The following is a 20,195-nucleotide window of genomic DNA, read 5'->3' as shown; positions in this document are numbered from 1 at the left end:
TAGTGGCACAATTTCAGGATTTTAAAGACACAGTCTGGGCAATTCACACGTTGCGTAAATATTGTGGATTTCCACAACGGAATTTGTCACTGAAAATCCTCAGCATAATACAGTAGGAGCAAAGTGAATGGGATATAATAAATCTCATCTACACGCTGCGTAAATTCTGAGCGGAAATAACGCTCAGATATTGACATGCGGTGTCAATTCTTATTCTGCAGCATGCCAATTGCATTTGCGTAAACGCTGCTTATTTGTTGCGAGTTTTCCCTTTTGAATTCAATGGGGAGGTAAAACCCGCAACAAATAGCAGTTGCTGCGTTTATTGCGGCGGAATAAAATTCTGCAATTCCGCCGTAAACGCAACTCAGAAAAATAAAAAAATCTTACACTTACCCAGAAGTCTCTGTTTCTTCTTCCAGGCCGGGCTCCTGGGATGACATTTCATCCCAGGTGACCACTGCAGCCAATCACAGGCTGTAGCGGCAGTCACATGGGATGAAGTATCATCCCAGAAGGCAAGCCTGGATGAGGTTATAGGGCCGGCCTCCTGGGATGATGTTTTAGCCGATGTGACCACCGCTACTGCCAGTCACAGGCTGCAGCGGTCCCCTGGGATGAAACGTCATCCCAGGAGACCGGCCTGCTAGCAGGCGGGCGAATGCTGCAGTTTTCTGCAGCGGGCCTTCTGGGCGAAAAACTGCACCAAAGTTTGGTGCGGTTTTTCGCCAGGAAGTCCCTGCAGCGCACTGGGTGGATACGCTGCGTGGTGTTATGCAGCATATACGCCCCATGTGAACTCAACCTACTAGTAAAATACACCCTCTGCGATATAGGGCTTGACCACAAGTAACGGAATTACTGCAGAAAATTGTGCAGATTTTGCTGCATTTTTTTTTTAATGCTGGGAGATGATGATATTTCCTCTGAAAAAAGCAGCACTTCAGACCGCTTTGCGCAGCAGGAATTGACATGCTGTGGTAAGAAAAATACGTACTGCAGGTGAATTTGTGCTCGGAAATTTTACGCAGCGTTTAGATGAAATTTGTTACATCTCACCCACTTTGCTGCTACTGCAATTCCGGACAGAAAATGCGCAGCAATTCCATTAGATGTGAACAAGCCCATATACTGCAAACCATCTGTTATACTAAAGACTGAAAAATATTATTTTTACACAATTATATTGTGGACTAGACTCTGGTTAGGCAAATTTTTAGGATTCTCTAAAAATGCTCTAGGTAAGTGAGATCATAGAGCAAAATCCTTGTGGATTATTATATTGTTTTATTTTAAAGCTTGTAAATTTCTTTTCATAAATCAAGGTCTGTAAAATCTATGGAGCAAGTCAAGGACACAAACAGTTAAATGCTCTATGCTTCACTTTATTAGACTATTTATATAAAGCAGATACAAAACAGAACAACAATGAGAAAGCAACTGATCCCAAGATTTCAGACTCCCATGATGCCCCAGATGATCAGTCTCGGCAATATTATCTAGGACCAGTCCAAGGCAAAGTCCCAAAAAGAATCGAACAATTATTTTCTTAGTTTTCTATACCGCACTAAGGAAGCTTCTTTTTGATTGTTAGATATTTTTTTTTAAAGAGGCTCTGTCACCACATTATAAGTGCCCTATCTCCTACATAATCTGATCAGCACTGTAATGTAGATAACAACAGTGGTTTTTATTTTGAAAAACTATCATTTTTGAGCAAGTTATGAACAATTTTAGATTTATGCTAATTAGTTTCTTAATAGACAACTGGGCGTGTTTTTACTATTTACCAACTGGGCGTTGTACAGAGATGTGTATGACGCTGACCAATCAGTGACCAATCAGTGACCAATCAGCGTCATACACTTCTCACTGTTCCAGACCTTTTTTACAGCGTGATTGTGCAGTGAAAGAAGCTGGGCTGGAACAGTGAGAAGTGTATGACGCTGATTGGTCACTGATTGGTCACTGATTGGTCAGCGTCATACACATCTCTGTACAACGCCCAGTTGGTAAATAGTAAAAACACGCCCAGTTGTCGATTAAGAAACTAATTAGCATAAATCTAAAATTGTTTCTTAACTTGCTCAAAAATGTTTGTATTTCAAAATAAAAACCACTGTTGTTATCTACATTTCAGCACCAATCAGATTTTGTAGGAGACAGGGCACTTATAATCTGGTGACAAAGCCTCTTTAAGCTTAACATATGAAGTAATGACATGCAGATTTTGTAATATTCAATCTACTTCTCCTTGTGGGCTGCAATAAATATGACGGCCTTATAGTCATTAAGGTCACTGACAGCCGTTCTCTCCTTGACCTTACAGTAATCAATTATAAAGCCTTCTCCAACTAGAGCTTTCCTGACAAAATCCTCATCATATGCGAAAGCATGGAACTTGTCTTTCCCAACTGTAAAATATGTTGTACCTAAACTCCCAATTAATATGAGGTGACATCCAGGTTTCAGCAAACTAGAGAACTTCCTCAGATGTCTGATGTAGAGATGAGCGAACTTATGAAAAGTTCGGTTCGGCAAGTTCGCCGAATTTCGTGCAAAAGTTCGATTCGGACCGAACTAGTTCTGACCGAACCTGTAATACAAGAAAGCCCCTAAAAATCGTGTATAACACTGTTTTAAAGCCCTAGAAGCCCTGTATAACACTCTTAGGTCACCCATGAGTGTATCCAAGTACTTTTGAGCTGTCTTTAATGCAAAGTTGGTGTCAAAGTTACACCAACATGTATGGCTCTAGGAAAACGGATGGGACACGGAGATAACTAACAGAAACCACTGCACTTGTGCATGTTGTATGCTTAATGCATTGTTAAAAAAGGTACAAAAATTAACCATTTTAGGCGGCTGATGCCTGCCAGGGTTCATACATATAAGGTGGTAAAAGAAGAAGCAATGGCTTTTGACAAGCCCTCCAAAAATTGACCCTTTTTATTGGCAGATGCCTGCCGGGGTTCTTCCATACATGGATGTAAAAGCATTAAAGCAACAAGCAATGGCTTTTCACAAGCCCTCAAAAATTGACCCTTTTTATTGGCAGATGCCTGCCGGGGTTCTTCCATACATGGATGTAAAAGCAACAAGCAATGGCTTTTGACAAGCCCTCCAAAAATTGACCCTTTTTATTGGCAGATGCCTGCCGGGGTTCTTCCATACATGGATGTAAAAGCATTAAAGCAACAAGCAATGGCTTTTGACAAGCCCTCCAAAAATTGACCCTTTTTATTGGCAGATGCCTGCCGGGGTTCTTCCATACATGGATGTAAAAGCATTAAAGCAACAAGCAATGGCTTTTGACAAGCCCTCCAAAAATTGACCCTTTTTATTGGCAGATGCCTGCCGGGGTTCTTCCATACATGGATGTAAAAGCATTAAAGCAACAAGCAATGGCTTTTGACAAGCCCTCCAAAAATTGACCCTTTTTATTGGCAGATGCCTGCCGGGGTTCTTCCATACATGGATGTAAAAGCATTAAAGCAACAAGCAATGGCTTTTCACAAGCCCTCCAAAAATTGACCCTTTTTATTGGCAGATGCCTGCCGGGGTTCTTCCATACATGGATGTAAAAGCAACAAGCAATGGCTTTTGACAAGCCCTCCAAAAATTGACCCTTTTTATTGGAAGATGCCTGCCGGGGTTCTTCCATACATGGATGTAAAAGCATTAAAGCAACAAGCAATGGCTTTTCACAAGCCCTCCAAAAATTGACCCTTTTTATTGGCAGATGCCTGCCGGGGTTCTTCCATACATGGATGTAAAAGCAACAAGCAATGGCTTTTGACAAGCCCTCCAAAAATTGACCCTTTTTATTGGCAGATGCCTGCCGGGGTTCTTCCATACATGGATGTAAAAGCATTAAAGCAACAAGCAATGGCTTTTCACAAGCCCTCCAAAAATTTACCCTTTTTATTGGCAAGGGTGAGTAGTAGCAGCACATTAAAAGACACTGGACGACAGTCACAGGACAAAGCCCTGTGGTGGGGCAGGCCTGCTTGTAGCAGACGGGCGGCAGTGTAGGTGTATTGGTGGTAGTAGAGGTACTAGCCAACACAGACAGCAAGGGTGCAAGCAGTAGTAGCAGTAGTAGCAGCACATTAAAAAAAGAGACTGGACAGTCACAGGAGGACATAGCCCTGTGGTGGGGCAGGCCTCAGGCCTGCTTGTAGCAGACGGCAGTGGAGGTGTATTGGTGGTAGTAGAGGTAGACTAGCCAACACAGACAGCAAGGGTGGTAGACAGGTAGTAGCAGCAGCACATTAAAAAAAGAGACTGGACGACAGTCACAGGACATAGCCCTGTGGTGGGGTAGGCCTGCTTGTAGCAGACGGGCGGCAGTGTAGGTGTATTGGTGGTAGTAGAGGTACTAGCCAACACAGACAGCAAGGGTGCAAGCAGTAGTAGCAGTAGTAGCAGCACATTAAAAAAAAGAGACTGGACAGTCACAGGAGGACAAAGCCCTGTGGTGGGGCAGGCCTCAGGCCTGCTTGTAGCAGACGGGCGGCAGTGGAGGTGTATTGGTGGTAGTAGTCGAGGTAGCCAACACAGACAGCAAGGGTGCAAGCAGTAGTAGCAGTAGTAGCAGCACATTAAAAAAAGAGACTGGACAGTCACAGGAGGACAAAGCCCTGTGGTGGGGCAGGCCTCAGGCCTGCTTGTAGCAGACGGGCGGCAGTGGAGGTGTATTGGTGGTAGTAGTCGAGGTAGCCAACACAGACAGCAAGGGTGCAAGCAGTAGTAGCAGTAGTAGCAGCACATTAAAAAAAGAGACTGGACAGTCACAGGAGGACAAAGCCCTGTGGTGGGGCAGGCCTCAGGCCTGCTTGTAGCAGACGGGCGGCAGTGGAGGTGTATTGGTGGTAGTAGTCGAGGTAGCCAACACAGACAGCAAGGGTGCAAGCAGTAGTAGCAGTAGTAGCAGCACATTAAAAAAAGAGACTGGACAGTCACAGGAGGACATAGCCCTGTGGTGGGGCAGGCCTCAGGCCTGCTTGTAGCAGACGGCAGTGGAGGTGTATTGGTGGTAGTAGAGGTAGACTAGCCAAAACAGACAGCAAGGGTGGTAGACTGGTAGTAGCAGCAGCACATTAAAAAAAGAGACTGGACGACAGTCACAGGACATAGCCCTGTGGTGGGGTAGGCCTGCTTGTAGCAGACGGGCGGCAGTGTAGGTGTATTGGTGGTAGTAGAGGTACTAGCCAACACAGACAGCAAGGGTGCAAGCAGTAGTAGCAGTAGTAGCAGCACATAAAAAAAAGAGACTGGACAGTCACAGGAGGACAAAGCCCTGCTTGTAGCAGACGGGCGGCAGTGGAGGTGTATTGGTGGTAGTAGTCGAGGTAGCCAACACAGACAGCAAGGGTGCAAGCAGTAGTAGCAGTAGTAGCAGCAAATTAAAAAAAGAGACTGGACAGTCACAGGAGGACAAAGCCCTGTGGTGGGGCAGGCCTCAGGCCTGCTTGTAGCAGACGGGCGGCAGTGGAGGTGTATTGGTGGTAGTAGTCGAGGTAGCCAACACAGACAGCAAGGGTGCAAGCAGTAGTAGCAGCACATTAAAAAAAGAGACTGGACAGTCACAGGAGGACATAGCCCTGTGGTGGGGCAGGCCTCAGGCCTGCTTGTAGCAGACGGCAGTGGAGGTGTATTGGTGGAAGTAGAGGTAGACTAGCCAACACAGACAGCAAGGGTGGTAGACTGGTAGTAGCAGCAGCACATTAAAAAAAGAGACTGGACGACAGTCACAGGACAAAGCCCTGTGGTGGGGTAGGCCTGCTTGTAGCAGACGGGCGGCAGTGGAGGTGTATTGGTGGTAGTAGAGGTAGCCAACACAGACAGCAAGGGTGCAAGCAGTAGTAGCAGTAGTAGCAGCACATTAAAAAAAGAGACTGGACAGTCAGAGGAGGACAAAGCCCTGTGGTGGGGCAGGCCTCAGGCCTGCTTGTAGCAGACGGGCGGCAGTGGAGGTGTATTGGTGGTAGTAGTCGAGGTAGCCAACACAGACAGCAAGGGTGCAAGCAGACAGTAGTAGCAGTAGTAGCAGCACATTAAAAAAAGAGACTGGAGAGTCACAGGACAAAGCCCTCTGGTGGGGCAGGCCTGCTTGTAGCAGACGGCACTGGGGTGGATTGGTGGTAGAAGTAGTAGCAGCTGCAGCACCAACAGTGGCACATTAAAAAAAGAGTGGACAGGACAGAATCCCATAGTAGCAGGCAGCAGTAGCAGGCGGCAGCGGCAGCAGCAGCAGCAATGTCAGATCTAATCAGTGGCATCAGGCACAGGGGTTTTAAAATCCTCACCGATCCACGCTTGATTCATTTTCAGAAACGTGAGATTTTCCAAGCTGTTGGCGGACAATCTTGTTCGCTTAGGGGTGACGAAGCCCCCTGCTGCGCTGAATACCCTCTCTGACGCTACACTGGAGGGTGGACAAGACAGTACACCCATGGCAAACTGGGCCAGTTCTTGCCAATGATCCAATCTGCTGACCCAGAAGTCCATGGGGTCTGGGATCAGCATTTCTGACGGAGAAAGGGCACAGTCCAAGTACGAGTGAACCTGGTTGTTTAGGTGCTGCACCTGGAGATGGTGAACATCCCTTTGGTGACTAGTGCTACGATGTGTGTCAGGTCGGGGTATTGGATGTAAAAATGTTGTCATCATATTTTCCAAACTGAATTGGCTGCTGCTGCTGCTGCTGCCGCTGCTGCCACGGCTGCCGCCTATTGCAGAGGTAGCTCTGCCAGAGGCGGTGGAACGATGAGACAGTGGGGAGCGGAGAGTGGCCCCCCGGTCAGACATGCTTGCAGCGGGTGTCTGCCGTTTGAAAGCCATGACAAGCTGGCTGCATAGCTTCTCTCTATAATAAGCCAATTTTGCCTCCCTCTCGGAAGGCGCAAAAAAACTCCCCCATTCTGGCTTTATACCGAGGGTCTAAAAGTGTGGCTATCCAGTAGTCATCTCTTTGCTTCATGCTAACAATACGACAGTCAGCGCGCAAGTAACGAAGCATACAGCTCGCCATCCTGGCCAGCGTTTCAGAGGGCCCGGTTGGTTCCATCTCCGCCCCATACTGCCATGGTTGTCCATCATCAAGGTCGTCGTCAGACTCGTCATCACCACCATCACTGTCATGTTGTGCGGCTGCCTCGTCCCCTATCCCTTCCTGTGATTCCATCTCCAAATCCAGCTCCTCTTCAGGTCCTGTTTCCTCATCCTCCTCCTCCTCCTCCTCCTCAACATCCATAGCCAGATGTGATCCTTCCTCCATCCTTTGCTGAATCATCGCTGTGAGCGTTTGCTCCATAATGAATATCAGCGGCATAACATCGTTCATTCCGGTAGCGTCACGGCTCACAAATCGTGTGGCCTCTTCAAAGGGCCTCAAAACGCGACATGCGTCTCTAACCAGCTGCCAGTGCCTGAGCTCGAAATTACACTGGCTCCAAACGCTGCCCGTCTGCTGCATCAGGAAATCATTCACGGCTTTCCGCTGTTCGTACAGACGGTCCAACATGTGCAGGGTGGAATTCCATCGTGTTGGAACGTCGCAAATCAGGCTGTGTTCTGGGAGAAGGTTTTGACGCTGCAAGTCCAGGAGGGCGTGCTTAAATGCATACGAACGTCTAAAGCGAACGCAAACCCTCCTGGACATGGCCAGCACACCCTTCAAACCAACATATGACTTTAAGAAGCGTGTTATGGCCAGATTGATCACATGTGCCATGCAAGGAGCGTGTGTCAGGTGACCTAGACGCAGTGCAGCCACAACGTTCTTGCCGTTATCAGAGACAACATTGCCCAGTGTGAGTTTCAGAGGAGACAGCCAGCGTGCGATTTCCTCCTTGATGCACAGCAGCAGCTCCTGCCCTGTGTGGCTTTTCTCGCCCAGGCTCAGCAGGTGTAAGACAGCGTTGTGGCGCTTCACCTTGCACCTATGAAAAGAGGAGGGAGGAGGAGTGGAAGATACGCTGTGTCCTGTCGGGGACGGGAAGACCTCCAAGGAGGAAGGCAAGGAGGAGGAGTAGGAGGAGAAGGATGGTAGGCGCCTGGTGTCCGGAGTTGAACTAGAAACATACAAGCGTGGAGGTGGTAATGCCTGGCATTGCTGCGGTGGTGCATCGGACTGCAAAATATTGACCCAGTGGGCCATGAAAGACATGTACTGTCCCTGCCCATAGTTGCTGCTCCACGTGTCGACGGTGGCATGTACCCTGCTGCACACGGATAATTGCAAGGACTTGGACACCTTTTCCTCCACATGCTTGTGCAAGGCAGGGACAGCTGTTTTGGAGAAGTAATGTTGGCTAGGTATTCGCCACCTAGGCTGAGCGCACGCCATCAATTGCTTGAAGCCGGCGGAGTCGACCAGGTGGTACGGCAGTGACTGCACCACCAACAACTTAGCCAGGTGTGAATTAAGCCGCACGACAAGTGGATGACTGGATATATATTGTTGCTTATTGGACAACGATTCCGTAATGGATAACTGACGGGACATAGGAGGAGCACTAGATGACAGTGATGATGATGATGACAACGACATGGTGGATAAGGCCTGGCTACTACTTAGATGACAGGGACTCGGAGCAGCAGCAGTAGCGGAAGAGGGGTCTTCATTAGATGTACATGATGGTGGGGCATGTTGATTGTCCCACATGGCCTTGTGATGCCGTTCCATGTGTTTACGTAGAGCAGTAGTTCCTACATTGCTGCCCTGCCCACGCCTTACTTTCTGCTTGCAGATACGGCACTGTGCCATGTTTTCCTCCTCCGGGAAGGTACAGAAAAATTGCCACACGGCAGAGTACCGTAAAGAGGTAGTACCACGTCCACCACCACCACCACCACCACCACAACCACCCGAGCTTGCCCGTTGTCTGGCAGGCTTTTTTCGGGAGCCTACACCAGCATCTGTGTCGCCGTCACCGGCTCCTGAGCTGACCCTACCGCTGCAACGTTTTGCAGATTGACTTCTGCCCCTACCTCGGCTTGGCTGTTTATCACGTCCAGTGCCGCCACTACTACCCTCCTCCTCTGACGCCGTCATCACCTCGTCACCTGGTTCCCACGTCCTGTCTAAAACAACATCATGATCATAGCCTTCCTCATCATCCCCGCCACTTCTGTCACTGTGTTGTGAATGTGATGTGACATCATGGCGGGCTCCATGCCCCCCCTCATTACTGCGTCTGCCACCACGGCTACCACCACCAACACCCCCACTACCGTAGCTATGCGTCTCGGTCACCGCTTCCACCTCCACCACCGCCGCAACACACTCCGTTGGCTGACTCGCGGAAAACAAATCATCATCATCACTATGTTGTTCAGTATCTTCCTTCGCACCCGAGGAGATGTCTCTTAGGACTCTCAGGAAAGATGGCTTCCCGCTAGGAAGGGGGAGCGAAGACATAGATGATGGAATGGAAACGCTAGAAATACCTATATTACTACTGTCACCGTGCCAAGGAACTGTAGAGGATCTGGAATCCAACGAAACCTGGCTTGAAGCCAGATCGTCAGAGTCTTCCTGCTGAGATGACCACGAGCCAGCCAACCAGTCCACAATGGCCGTATTGTCTAAAGTAACCCGCCCACCGGAGGAGATGGACAAGTCTGGCTTGCTGATACTACTACGAGCAGGCACATGGCAGCTGCTACTAGTGGAACTGGGCACATGTCTTGTGCCACAAATGCTGCTACTGGGTCTGGCACCAACAGATCCAACATTTGGACTGGAAGAGGAGACGGCATGGGTGTTTCTTCCTCTACCCCGTCCTTTCACAACCTTTTTTTTCCCAGACATTTCAGAGCCCCTTTTAAAAGCGTATTCACACACGGACACTGGCTTGGCAAATGGCAATGAATGAGAATTTCAATCAGCCTCGCGGCAGTGCACTCAGGGAATGCTGGGCCTTGTAGTACTACTAGGCTGCCTGTATGGCAAGTTGGATTGTTATCCTGTTAATAACGGCCAGGGATGAGCCCCTTTTAAAAGCGTATTCACACACGGACACTGGCTTGGCAAATGGCAATGAATGAGAATTTCAATCAGCCTCGCGGCAGTGCACTCAGGGAATGCTGGGCCTTGTAGTACTACTAGGCTGCCTGTATGGCAAGTTGGATTGTTATTCCTGTTAATAACGGCCAGGGATGAGCCCCTTTTAAAAGCGTATTCACACACGGACACTGGCTTGGCAAATGGCAATGAATGAGAATTTCAATCAGCCTCGCGGCAGTGCACTCAGGGAATGCTGGGCCTTGTAGTACTACTAGGCTGCCTGTATGGCAAGTTGGATTGTTATTCCTGTTAATAACGGCCAGGGATGAGCCCCTTTTAAAAGCGTATTCACACACGGACACTGGCTTGGCAAATGGCAATGAATGAGAATTTCAATCAGCCTCGCTGCAGTGCACTCAGGGAATGCTGGGCCTTGTAGTACTTCTAGGCTGCCTGTATGGCAAGTTGGATTGTTATTCCTGTTAATAACGGCCAGGGATGAGCCCCTTTTAAAAGCGTATTCACACACGGACACTGGCTTGGCAAATGGCAATGAATGAGAATTTAAATCAGCCTTGCTAAAGTGCACTCAGGGAATGCTGGGCCTTGTAGTACTACTACTACCACTACTACAAAGGCTGCCTGTATTGCAAGTTGGATGCAATGGGGATGAGCCCCTTCTAAAAGCGTATTCACACACGGACACTGGCTTGGCAAATGGCAATGAATGAGAATTTCAATCAGCCTCGCGGCAGTGCACTCAGGGAATGCTGGGCCTTGTAGTACTTCTAGGCTGCCTGTATGGCAAGTTGGATTGTTATTCCTGTTAATAACGGCCAGGGATGAGCCCCTTTTAAAAGCGTATTCACACACGGACACTGGCTTGGCAAATGGCAATGAATGAGAATTTCAATCAGCCTCGCGGCAGTGCACTCAGGGAATGCTGGGCCTTGTAGTACTACTAGGCTGCCTGTATGGCAAGTTGGATTGTTATTCCTGTTAATAACGGCCAGGGATGAGCCCCTTTTAAAAGTGTATTCACACACGGACACTGGCTTGGCAAATGGCAATGAATGAGAATTTCAATCAGCCTCGCGGCAGTGCACTCAGGGAATGCTGGGCCTTGTAGTACTTCTAGGCTGCCTGTATGGCAAGTTGGATTGTTATTCCTGTTAATAACGGCCAGGGATGAGCCCCTTTTAAAAGCGTATTCACACACGGACACTGGCTTGGCAAATGGCAATGAATGAGAATTTCAATCAGCCTCGCGGCAGTGCACTCAGGGAATGCTGGGCGTTGTAGTACTACTAGGCTGCCTGTATGGCAAGTTGGATTGTTATTCCTGTTAATAACGGCCAGGGATGAGCCCCTTTTAAAAGCGTATTCACACACGGACACTGGCTTGGCAAATGGCAATGAATGAGAATTTCAATCAGCCTCGCTGCAGTGCACTCAGGGAATGCTGGGCCTTGTAGTACTACTAGGCTGCCTGTATGGCAAGTTGGATTGTTATCCTGTTAATAACGGCCAGGGATGAGCCCCTTTTAAAAGCGTATTCACACACGGACACTGGCTTGGCAAATGGCAATGAATGAGAATTTCAATCAGCCTCGCGGCAGTGCACTCAGGGAATGCTGGGCCTTGTAGTACTTCTAGGCTGCCTGTATGGCAAGTTGGATTGTTATTCCTGTTAATAACGGCCAGGGATGAGCCCCTTTTAAAAGCGTATTCACACACGGACACTGGCTTGGCAAATGGCAATGAATGAGAATTTCAATCAGCCTCGCTGCAGTGCACTCAGGGAATGCTGGGCCTTGTAGTACTACTACTACCACTACTACAAAGGCTGCCTGTATTGCAAGTTGGATGCAATGGGGATGAGCCCCTTCTAAAAGCGTATTCACACACGGACACTGGCTTGGCAAATGGCAATGAATGAGAATTTCAATCAGCCTCGCTGCAGTGCACTCAGGGAATGCTGGGCCTTGTAGTACTACTACTACCACTACTACAAAGGCTGCCTGTATTGCAAGTTGGATGCAATGGGGATGAGCCCCTTATAAAAGCGTATTCACACACTGGCTGAGTAGTGAGTAGTGGATGAGCCCCTTCGATTTCTGAATTCCTGTCTTTTAGATTCCTAAAGCTTTCCCTTACTGCACAGAGATGCTATCCCTACAGCTCCTGTCTGTAAAATGTCCGCTGAGCTCCGTGCATAGACTTTTATTGCAGGCTTGAGCCCGCCCCTATGCTGCCTCCCGATTGGCTGGGAGAGCCGTTTGCAAGGCATTATGGGGTAGCCTGATGTCAGGTGATCTTCTGTAATCCTCCATTTTAGATGTAACATGTGGCAGGCGCCAAAATGTAGCCGGGTTCGGTCAAAACGGGTTCGGCCGAACCCGGTAAAGTTCGGATTCGCTGCGAACCGAACTTTTCCTGAAGTTCGGACCGAAACCGGGTTCGGTTGTCCCGGTTCGCTCATCTCTAGTCTGATGTAATCATCTTGATCTTTGCTGATAGAACCCAGAAGCCAAGCACTAATGACACAATCGGCTGGTGGTAAGACCAGCGGCTCTGTCATATTCTCTTTCTCCAGGTCGTATTTCACAACATGTTGAATGGCTGATCTCAGTTTTGCTTCCTGGTCCTGACACTGATCACTGGAAAATAAAAAATACAAGGAAAGTGATTGTCGCACAGTCAACACCAAAATGGTAGCTCAGTACTTAGCACTGGACTATTGACTTGCAATACTAGAGGTAAAGCATGAAATCATCCAAGACTGTGGCACCAAGTGTCAGGCTTATACTGCGCCTTTCCAGCAATAACTTGTATAATGCAGCTAGTTACATCTGACTTGAGTTTTAACAGAGTAAACCTTTTCCTGGATCATTGTCCCATCTCCCTTATATTTGTTGTATCGAGAGCAACGATCACATTGATTTTTTTCTCTTGATATTTGCACAACTACGTTATCTGTTTTCTTCTTTCTCTTGAAGAAGTGCTGATGTATGGCCCCAATAAAATGCCCCGGTACGTTCGTCCACCCATCTCTTCAGCTCCATGATGCATCTGTTATTGACCTTCAGCACGATGATGTCTTTGAAAAACTCACAGGCTGAATATAGATGATGAACAAAGGAACCAAAACTGAGGTCAATCAAGATGTCTCCTTTAATATGACCTGCAGAAAAAAATGTAGACTACTGAAAGATCTAATATGTTAAATTATCATACATTTTGTGGATAAACAAGGACATATTTCTAAATCACTTCTAGAAAACTATGTAAGTATTGGGTTTCTAATACTCAAAAATCTGAAAAAAATATATACTCAAATATTCTTTGGGGCGTGATTTGGTGTTATTAATCTAATACTTCTCATAAGTACATGATGAGCAGTTAGAAAGTTAAAATTCAGTATGTCGATGACACCAATGTTTTTTAGAAAATGAAGACTGCAGGCTGAGAAATCCAAGGAGTATAAATTATTGTCTAAACTTAAATTAACTTTTTAAGGATTTTTGAGCTTCATTTTGGTTCCTTCAGTTTCATTAAAGATCCTCAGATCTACAGCTTCACTTAGTACACCTGTGGTTTCTCATTTCTAGACCCTTTACTGGCAATACTACATAGGTGCACCCTCTGTTTTTCCACATTATTTTCTTGATTTACCCTATGTTGACATTTTTTCCCCCATTTACTGTTTGAGTTCTTGTGACATGACTGGACCTGACCCTGTGTAGCATCTCCCAATCAATAAACCTGCCGAGCTGTCATTCATGTTCAGTCTGATGTGACACAGAAAGTGATATCTCCATCCCAATATGACATCATCTTAATATGACTACGATGAAAAAATATTATGATTTCTGCCATTCATTATAAACTGCACAGAAAATGATTGTTGGTGCATTTTCTTTATAAGTATATTAGGATATCTGTCATTGAACACAAAATTATAGATTCTAGAGATCAGGGAGTTTATAAAAAAAAAAATATTAGATGAAATCAGAAAATAACAGCAGCTCAAAACACAAATTGTCAGATAACAGTAGATTTAGGTAATTGCACCCACAATTAGAATTTTTGAGATGCCCTTTATCATCTGTCAAAAAGATTTCAATGGTTCCCGAGGTCAGAAAAAGGAAAACAATGACTCTACTAAACCCGGACACCCGATATTCTTCATCATATACAATGACTAGGGCTTTGCTCTGCTCCCTGTGATTTTCTAGTTGCTAAGACTGGGGCAGTATTTTCGCCCTCTGATCTCCCACACCCAAAAAAAACAAGTTTGTCCAATTTGTATTCAGTTGTTTACAATTGTTTAAAACAAGTTAAACATATAATAATATACACGTCAATGTATCTTAGGAGTAATAAAATCAGGATACATACCCACAGCGAAAACTTGTATAAGATTTTCAATAAAAAATGTCAATAAGTCATCTCCAAAGGCCATGTCAGATTTATCTGAAAAGTATTGCTCCAGATATTGTCTGGAATCAAATCCATGTACATGATAGAGCTTATGGGGACTGGAATCCATCATCTACTCCTGTATCACAGACGGGGTGACCACCTCTAGACCGGGACACAAGGTCTTTATATAATTACCAGGATTCAATGTATAAAGTGTGTTACTAAGAATAACTTATCACATGATGACTTATTATATTCATGATCCGGTCATGGGAACTTGTGTCATAATAAATTCACATAGAGAAATAATGATCTTTAACCCCCTCAGTGACCGGCCTTTTTTAGGCCGTAATGACCAAGCCATTTTTTTAATTTTTCCATCGTCGCATTCAAAGAACTATAACATTTTTATTTTTGCGTCGACACAACTGTATAAGGTCTTGTTTTTTGTGGGACAAGTTGTATTTTTTATTAGAAACATTTTTGGGTACATATAATTTATTGATTAACTTTTATTAACTATTTTTTGAGGGGGGGCAGCAATTTCACACTCTTTTTTGCATCCTAAATTTATGCCATTTAGCGCGTGGTTTAAATAATACAATAACGTTAATCAGTGGTATGTTAAGATTGCAACGATACCAAATTTATTTCGATTTTGTATGTTTTACTACCTTTACACAGTAAAAACTATTTTTTTAATAATAAAGCAGTTTATAAGGGGAAAAAGTGGGTTTTTCTTTTTAATTCACTTATTTATTATTAACTACTGTATTTTTCGGACTATAAGACGCAGTTTTTAGCAAGAATACATCTTGCTAAAAAGTCCCTGCGTCTTATAGTCCACAGTCAAGGGACCAGGCATTGCCGGGCCCCATGACCGCATCATTACTTAACCCCTTCCCGAACCATGACGTTGCGGCACATCATGGAGCTGGAGGGTGGTGATGTATGGAGCGGGCTCACGCACTGAGTCTGCTCCATACACTGACACGCTGCTATAACGGCTAGAAACAGCAATTTCGCTGTTCCTGGCAGTTTAAAGGGTTTGTGCTATAAAATACATGTATCCCCTATCCACAGGATAGGGGATACATGTGTGATCGATAAGTAGAACGGGAACCGAAAGTTACCAGGAGCGCTGCATGAGAAGCTGTGACTTCCGTGTTCTGTGTCCGGCAGCTTCATAGAGATCAATGGGATTCTTCTGCGCATACGCGAGCGGCTCTCCATTGATCTCTAGGGAGCTGCGGAACAGATAAGTCGGACACAGAACCCGGAAGTTCAGCCTTCTCATGTAGCATGTTCTCCTTATCGCTGGGGGTTCCAGCAGTCGGACCCCCAGCGATCTCACATGTAGCCCCTATCCTGTGGATAGGGGATAAATCTGTTTTTTGGCAAACCCCTTTAACTAGTTAAATGCCGTGGTCAATAGCGACCGCGGCATTTATAGGGGTTTTTCTATGAAGGACATTTATGACATGAGACTATGTCATAAATGGCAGATAGATGCAGGTCCCACCCCTGGGACCCACACCTATCTCTAGAACTGGGCCCCCTAAACCACTTGGTTACATGTGGAGTTACTGAAACAGCGTAACTCGCGGAACTACGCTGTTTCCGTAACTCCCATAGAACTGAACAGTAGTTACGGAAACAGCGTAGCTCGTATGCTACGTTTCTTCCGTAACTGCCATTCACTACTATGGGAGTTAGGCTGGGTTCACACACACTATTAACGGATGTAATTCGGGCGTTTTAGCCCCGAATTACGTGCGAAACTGCGTAAAAGGCGGCGCGTAAAAAAGACGCCCGCGTCAAAGAAGTGCCTGTCACTTCTTCAGACGTAAATGGAGCCGTTTTCCATGGACTCCATGGAAAAACAGCTCCAATTACGTCTGTAATGGACACAGCAAAAGACGCCTGCACATGCCATTACGGCTTAAATTACGGTGCTGTTTTGTCCTGAAAACAGCACCGTAATTTCAGCCGTAACGGATGCTGCCGTGTGAACATACCCTTAGGGTAACAGCGTAGTTACGTTGTTTCAGTGACTCCACATGTAACCAAGTGGCCGCTGGTTCAAGTCCCCTAGGGGAACTAATAAAATGTGTAAAAAAAAATAATATATGTTAGGTACATTTTCAGGAGTGTAAAAAAAATAATATTAAAAGTTAAAAAAAAACCTTTTCCCATTTTTCCCCAAGCACAATGTAAAAAATAAAATAATTTGGTATCGCTGTGTCCGTAAAAGTCTGATCTATTACAATATATCCTTATTTAACTCGCATGGTGAGTTTAAAAATTTAAAACACCAAAATAGATTTTTAGTCGCCTTAGTGCTTAAAATATGAAATAAAAAAAAAGTGATCGAATAAATCGTATGTACTAAAAAATGGTGGCAATAAAACTACAGCTCGTCCAGCAAAAAATAAGCCCTCACACTGCTCAATCGATGAAGAAAATATAAAAAAATTTGGGCTCTCAGAATGTGGTGAAACAGAATAAATTATTTTTTAACAACTTTTTTTTTCCTATTTTCTGTTGTCTAAAACCTGGATGCGTCTTATGGTCAGGTGCGTCTTATAGTCTGAAAAATACTGTATTTTAAAAAATGTTTTTACTTTTTTACTAGTCCCACTAGGGAATTTCACTATGCGATCATCCGATCGCTTTTATAATACCCTGCAATACATCTGTATTGCAGTGTATTCACTGCCTGTCCATGTAAAACTGACAGGCACTTGCTTGGTTATGCATCTGGCATGGCTTAGTAGGCATTAACTAGAGGCAGACCTGGGTGCCTTTATTAGGCCAACAGCTGCCTCAGAAGACACCAACACCCTGCAATCTTATTGCAGGGTGCCGGTGCGGTGTGAGGGGGAGCCCCCTAACTCCAAAACCACTCCGAGGCGGTGCTTGCTATTTAGCGCTGCTCGAGATCGATATCAATATATCGTTCGAGCAGAAATATTCCCAGCCCTCAGCTACCTCTGGTAGCTGAGAGCAGGGCAATTTAACGGCTCCCTGATCTGTTTATTTATTCTGATGCAGCGCCGTAAAAAGGCTATTGCATTGGAATAAAGCCCATTAGTCAGGGGAACAAAATGAGCCGTCTTTGAAAAACGATCCACCACCACCCAGATCACACTGCATCCCGCAGAGAGAGGCAGATCTGTAACAAAATCCATAGCAATATGCCGCCAGGGGGCCTCGGGCACAGCCAGTGGTTGGAGCAGACCGGCTGGTCTGGAGTGGGCACCCTTGTTGGCTGCACACACCGTACAGGAGGAGACAAAGTCTATGACGTCTTTGGGCAGCGTGGGCTACCAGCACTGATGGGCAATTAGGTCTCGGGTCTTACGGGCACCCGCATGTCCTGCCAGCTTGGAACTGTGACCCCAGCGAAGGATTCTTCCTTTGTCTGCCAGCCGTACTAAAGTTTTTCCTGGAGGAATGTCTTTAACCTGCAGAGGGTTGACAGAGTAGATGCAGGAAGGATCGATAATATTCTGTGGGGACTCCACAGTGTCCTCTTAAATAACGCTGTATTGTATTAGTTCAGACTTTTACGGAGCCATACCAATTTTGTTTATTTTTTTTATTTTTTACATTATTATAGAGGATATATGGGAAAAGGGGAGTTTTGTTAACTTAAATTTTTTTTTTTTACTACTACTAACTTTATTAAACGTTTTCTTTTACACCGTTTATTAGTCCCCCTATGGGACTTGATCGTTAGATCGCTGGTACAATATACCGCAATGCTAATGTATTGCAGTATATCGTTATTTTCACAGGCTTCTGTTAAGCCGTGCTAGACACACGACTTAACAGAGGCAGACAAAAGGCAGCCCTGGGGGCCTTCATTAGGCCCACAGGCTGCGATGACAACCACCGGCACCCCCTGATCACGGTGTGGGGGTGCCGATGAACTGTCGGAGGGGGCCACCCCCCCTCTTTAATGCCTCAGATGCTGCGGTCGCAATTGACCGAAGCATTTGAGGAGTTAAACGGCCAGGAACAGCATGATCATTGTTCCTGGCCATTACTCTGGGCTGTCAGCTGTAAAATACACCTGACACCCGCAGGGTATGGAAGGCGCTCAGCCCGTAAGCGCCCTCCATACTTCCATATGACGCTTATCACGTACATGTACGTGATAATGTGTCAAGGGGTTAATCAATTAGATGCCGGGGTCAGTGGTGACTGCAGCATCTAAGTGGCTACAGAGGGCGGGGGCTCCCTCTGTCACCTATCGGTGACCCAAGACATGATTTTGGGGTGCCAATAGGTTTCCATGGCAAGCCTGTGGTTCTTTTTAGGCCAATATGCCTGTTACAACGTGTCTTATTTAGAAGTCCGCTAGTGGGAATAAAAAAATTGTTAATCACAGTTTAATAAAGTTTATTTAAAAAAAGTGTTTAAACTAAAAATAAAATGTAATGTTTTTTTTTAATAAAATGTCTTTTTATTTAGCAAGTGTTAACAAAAAAAGAAATAATAGAAATATATTGTATGGTATTTCTGTGATTATAACAACCCAAATAATAAAGGTAATAAACGATTTTTTTATGAATGGCATAAAAAAAAATGGAAAAGATACTAGAGTAACTTTTTTTTCCCATTCCTCCCCAAAAAAATTCAGAAAACGTCATAAATAAATGATGTGGACCCCAAAAGGGTTCTATTGGAACATATTTTCCGCCCCACAAAAAACAAGCTCACATAAAGCTACAGAAAAAAAAAAGTCATGGCTCTTGGAATGCGGTGACACAGAAACATATTTTTTTCCATGAAATGCTTTATTATTGTGGAGACTTCGTAAAACAAGAAAAAAAAAATACATATATGTTTGGTAGAGGGAAAATGTGTGTGGTTAGGGTAATATCTGAGAATGGCAGAAACAGAGGGTGATTATTAATGAACTATACTCACATTGGGTCAAGGTTACTAAAGGGGTATCAGATGGGTTAGTTTTAGGCCCTTTTTTTAGTTTGTTTATAAGCGATAGTGTAATTCACTGGTTTATATCTTTAGGGATATGTATATTTTGAAGGTACCAGTATCATTACAATATTTCCAAATTGCAAACTGCCTGTGTCAGATACACAGCACAGATTGCAAAAAAATATCAACTGTCAGGTTCAACTGTTGATGCGCTTTCTTTGCCACTATGGTTTCAGTGACTTATTGGAAAAATTCGGGTGCATAGGCTCACAGTTTGTGTCAGCCGAACATAATGTTGCTTTATTATACTTGGTTTTATTTTTGTTTGTTATATTGTATATATATATATATTTTGTTTTTGTTATTTTATGTTTTTTATTCCAAGTTGTGCAAAGTTTGTCCGAATATGAGCTTAAATACCCCTAGAGATATCTCCCGGTTGGTATAAATATTCAGCCGGATAGATGCCGTTGGAGTGTGTCCTCCGTCTGTTGCATCTATATTATTGTATTAAGACTGGATAGCTGCGCTTTATATGGTTATCAGCCAATGTTGGCTGATGCAGCTATCAGCTGCTAAGTCCTTACAGGGGCTGCTGCTATTGTGCTGAGTCTGGATAGCTGCACTATCTAAAGATGTGAGTCAGTGTTTATCAGCTAAAGAGCCCTTATAAGGGCTGCTTCCTCGTTCCATTCGGTCACTGAACTCACTCTCGTGCTGAGACTAGGTAGCTGCACTGTGTTTTTCAGCTAGTGCAGCTGCCAGCTTCTAAGCCCTTATAAGGGCTGCTTCCTCATTCCCATCT

At 45.2% G+C, this 20,195-nt stretch overlaps 1 protein-coding gene across 1 annotated transcript; it reads right to left on the bottom strand.

Annotated features, from left to right (window-relative positions):
* Positions 1-2,244: 2,244 nt before the first annotated feature.
* On the bottom strand, positions 2,245-14,567 carry LOC142662464 (nicotinamide N-methyltransferase-like). Its single transcript, XM_075840669.1, has 5 exons — positions 14,417-14,567; positions 13,007-13,199; positions 12,825-12,842; positions 12,510-12,675; positions 2,245-2,502 (listed from the first exon to the last, which is right to left on the bottom strand). The coding sequence occupies exons 1-5, from the start codon at positions 14,565-14,567 to the stop codon at positions 2,245-2,247; spliced, it is 786 nt and encodes a 261-aa protein (XP_075696784.1).
* Positions 14,568-20,195: the final 5,628 nt, after the last annotated feature.

This window comes from Rhinoderma darwinii, chromosome 10, assembly GCF_050947455.1.
Source record: "Rhinoderma darwinii isolate aRhiDar2 chromosome 10, aRhiDar2.hap1, whole genome shotgun sequence".
NCBI classification, from domain to species: Eukaryota; Metazoa; Chordata; class Amphibia; order Anura; family Rhinodermatidae; genus Rhinoderma; species Rhinoderma darwinii.
This window is presented reverse-complemented; position numbering and strand designations above follow the sequence as displayed.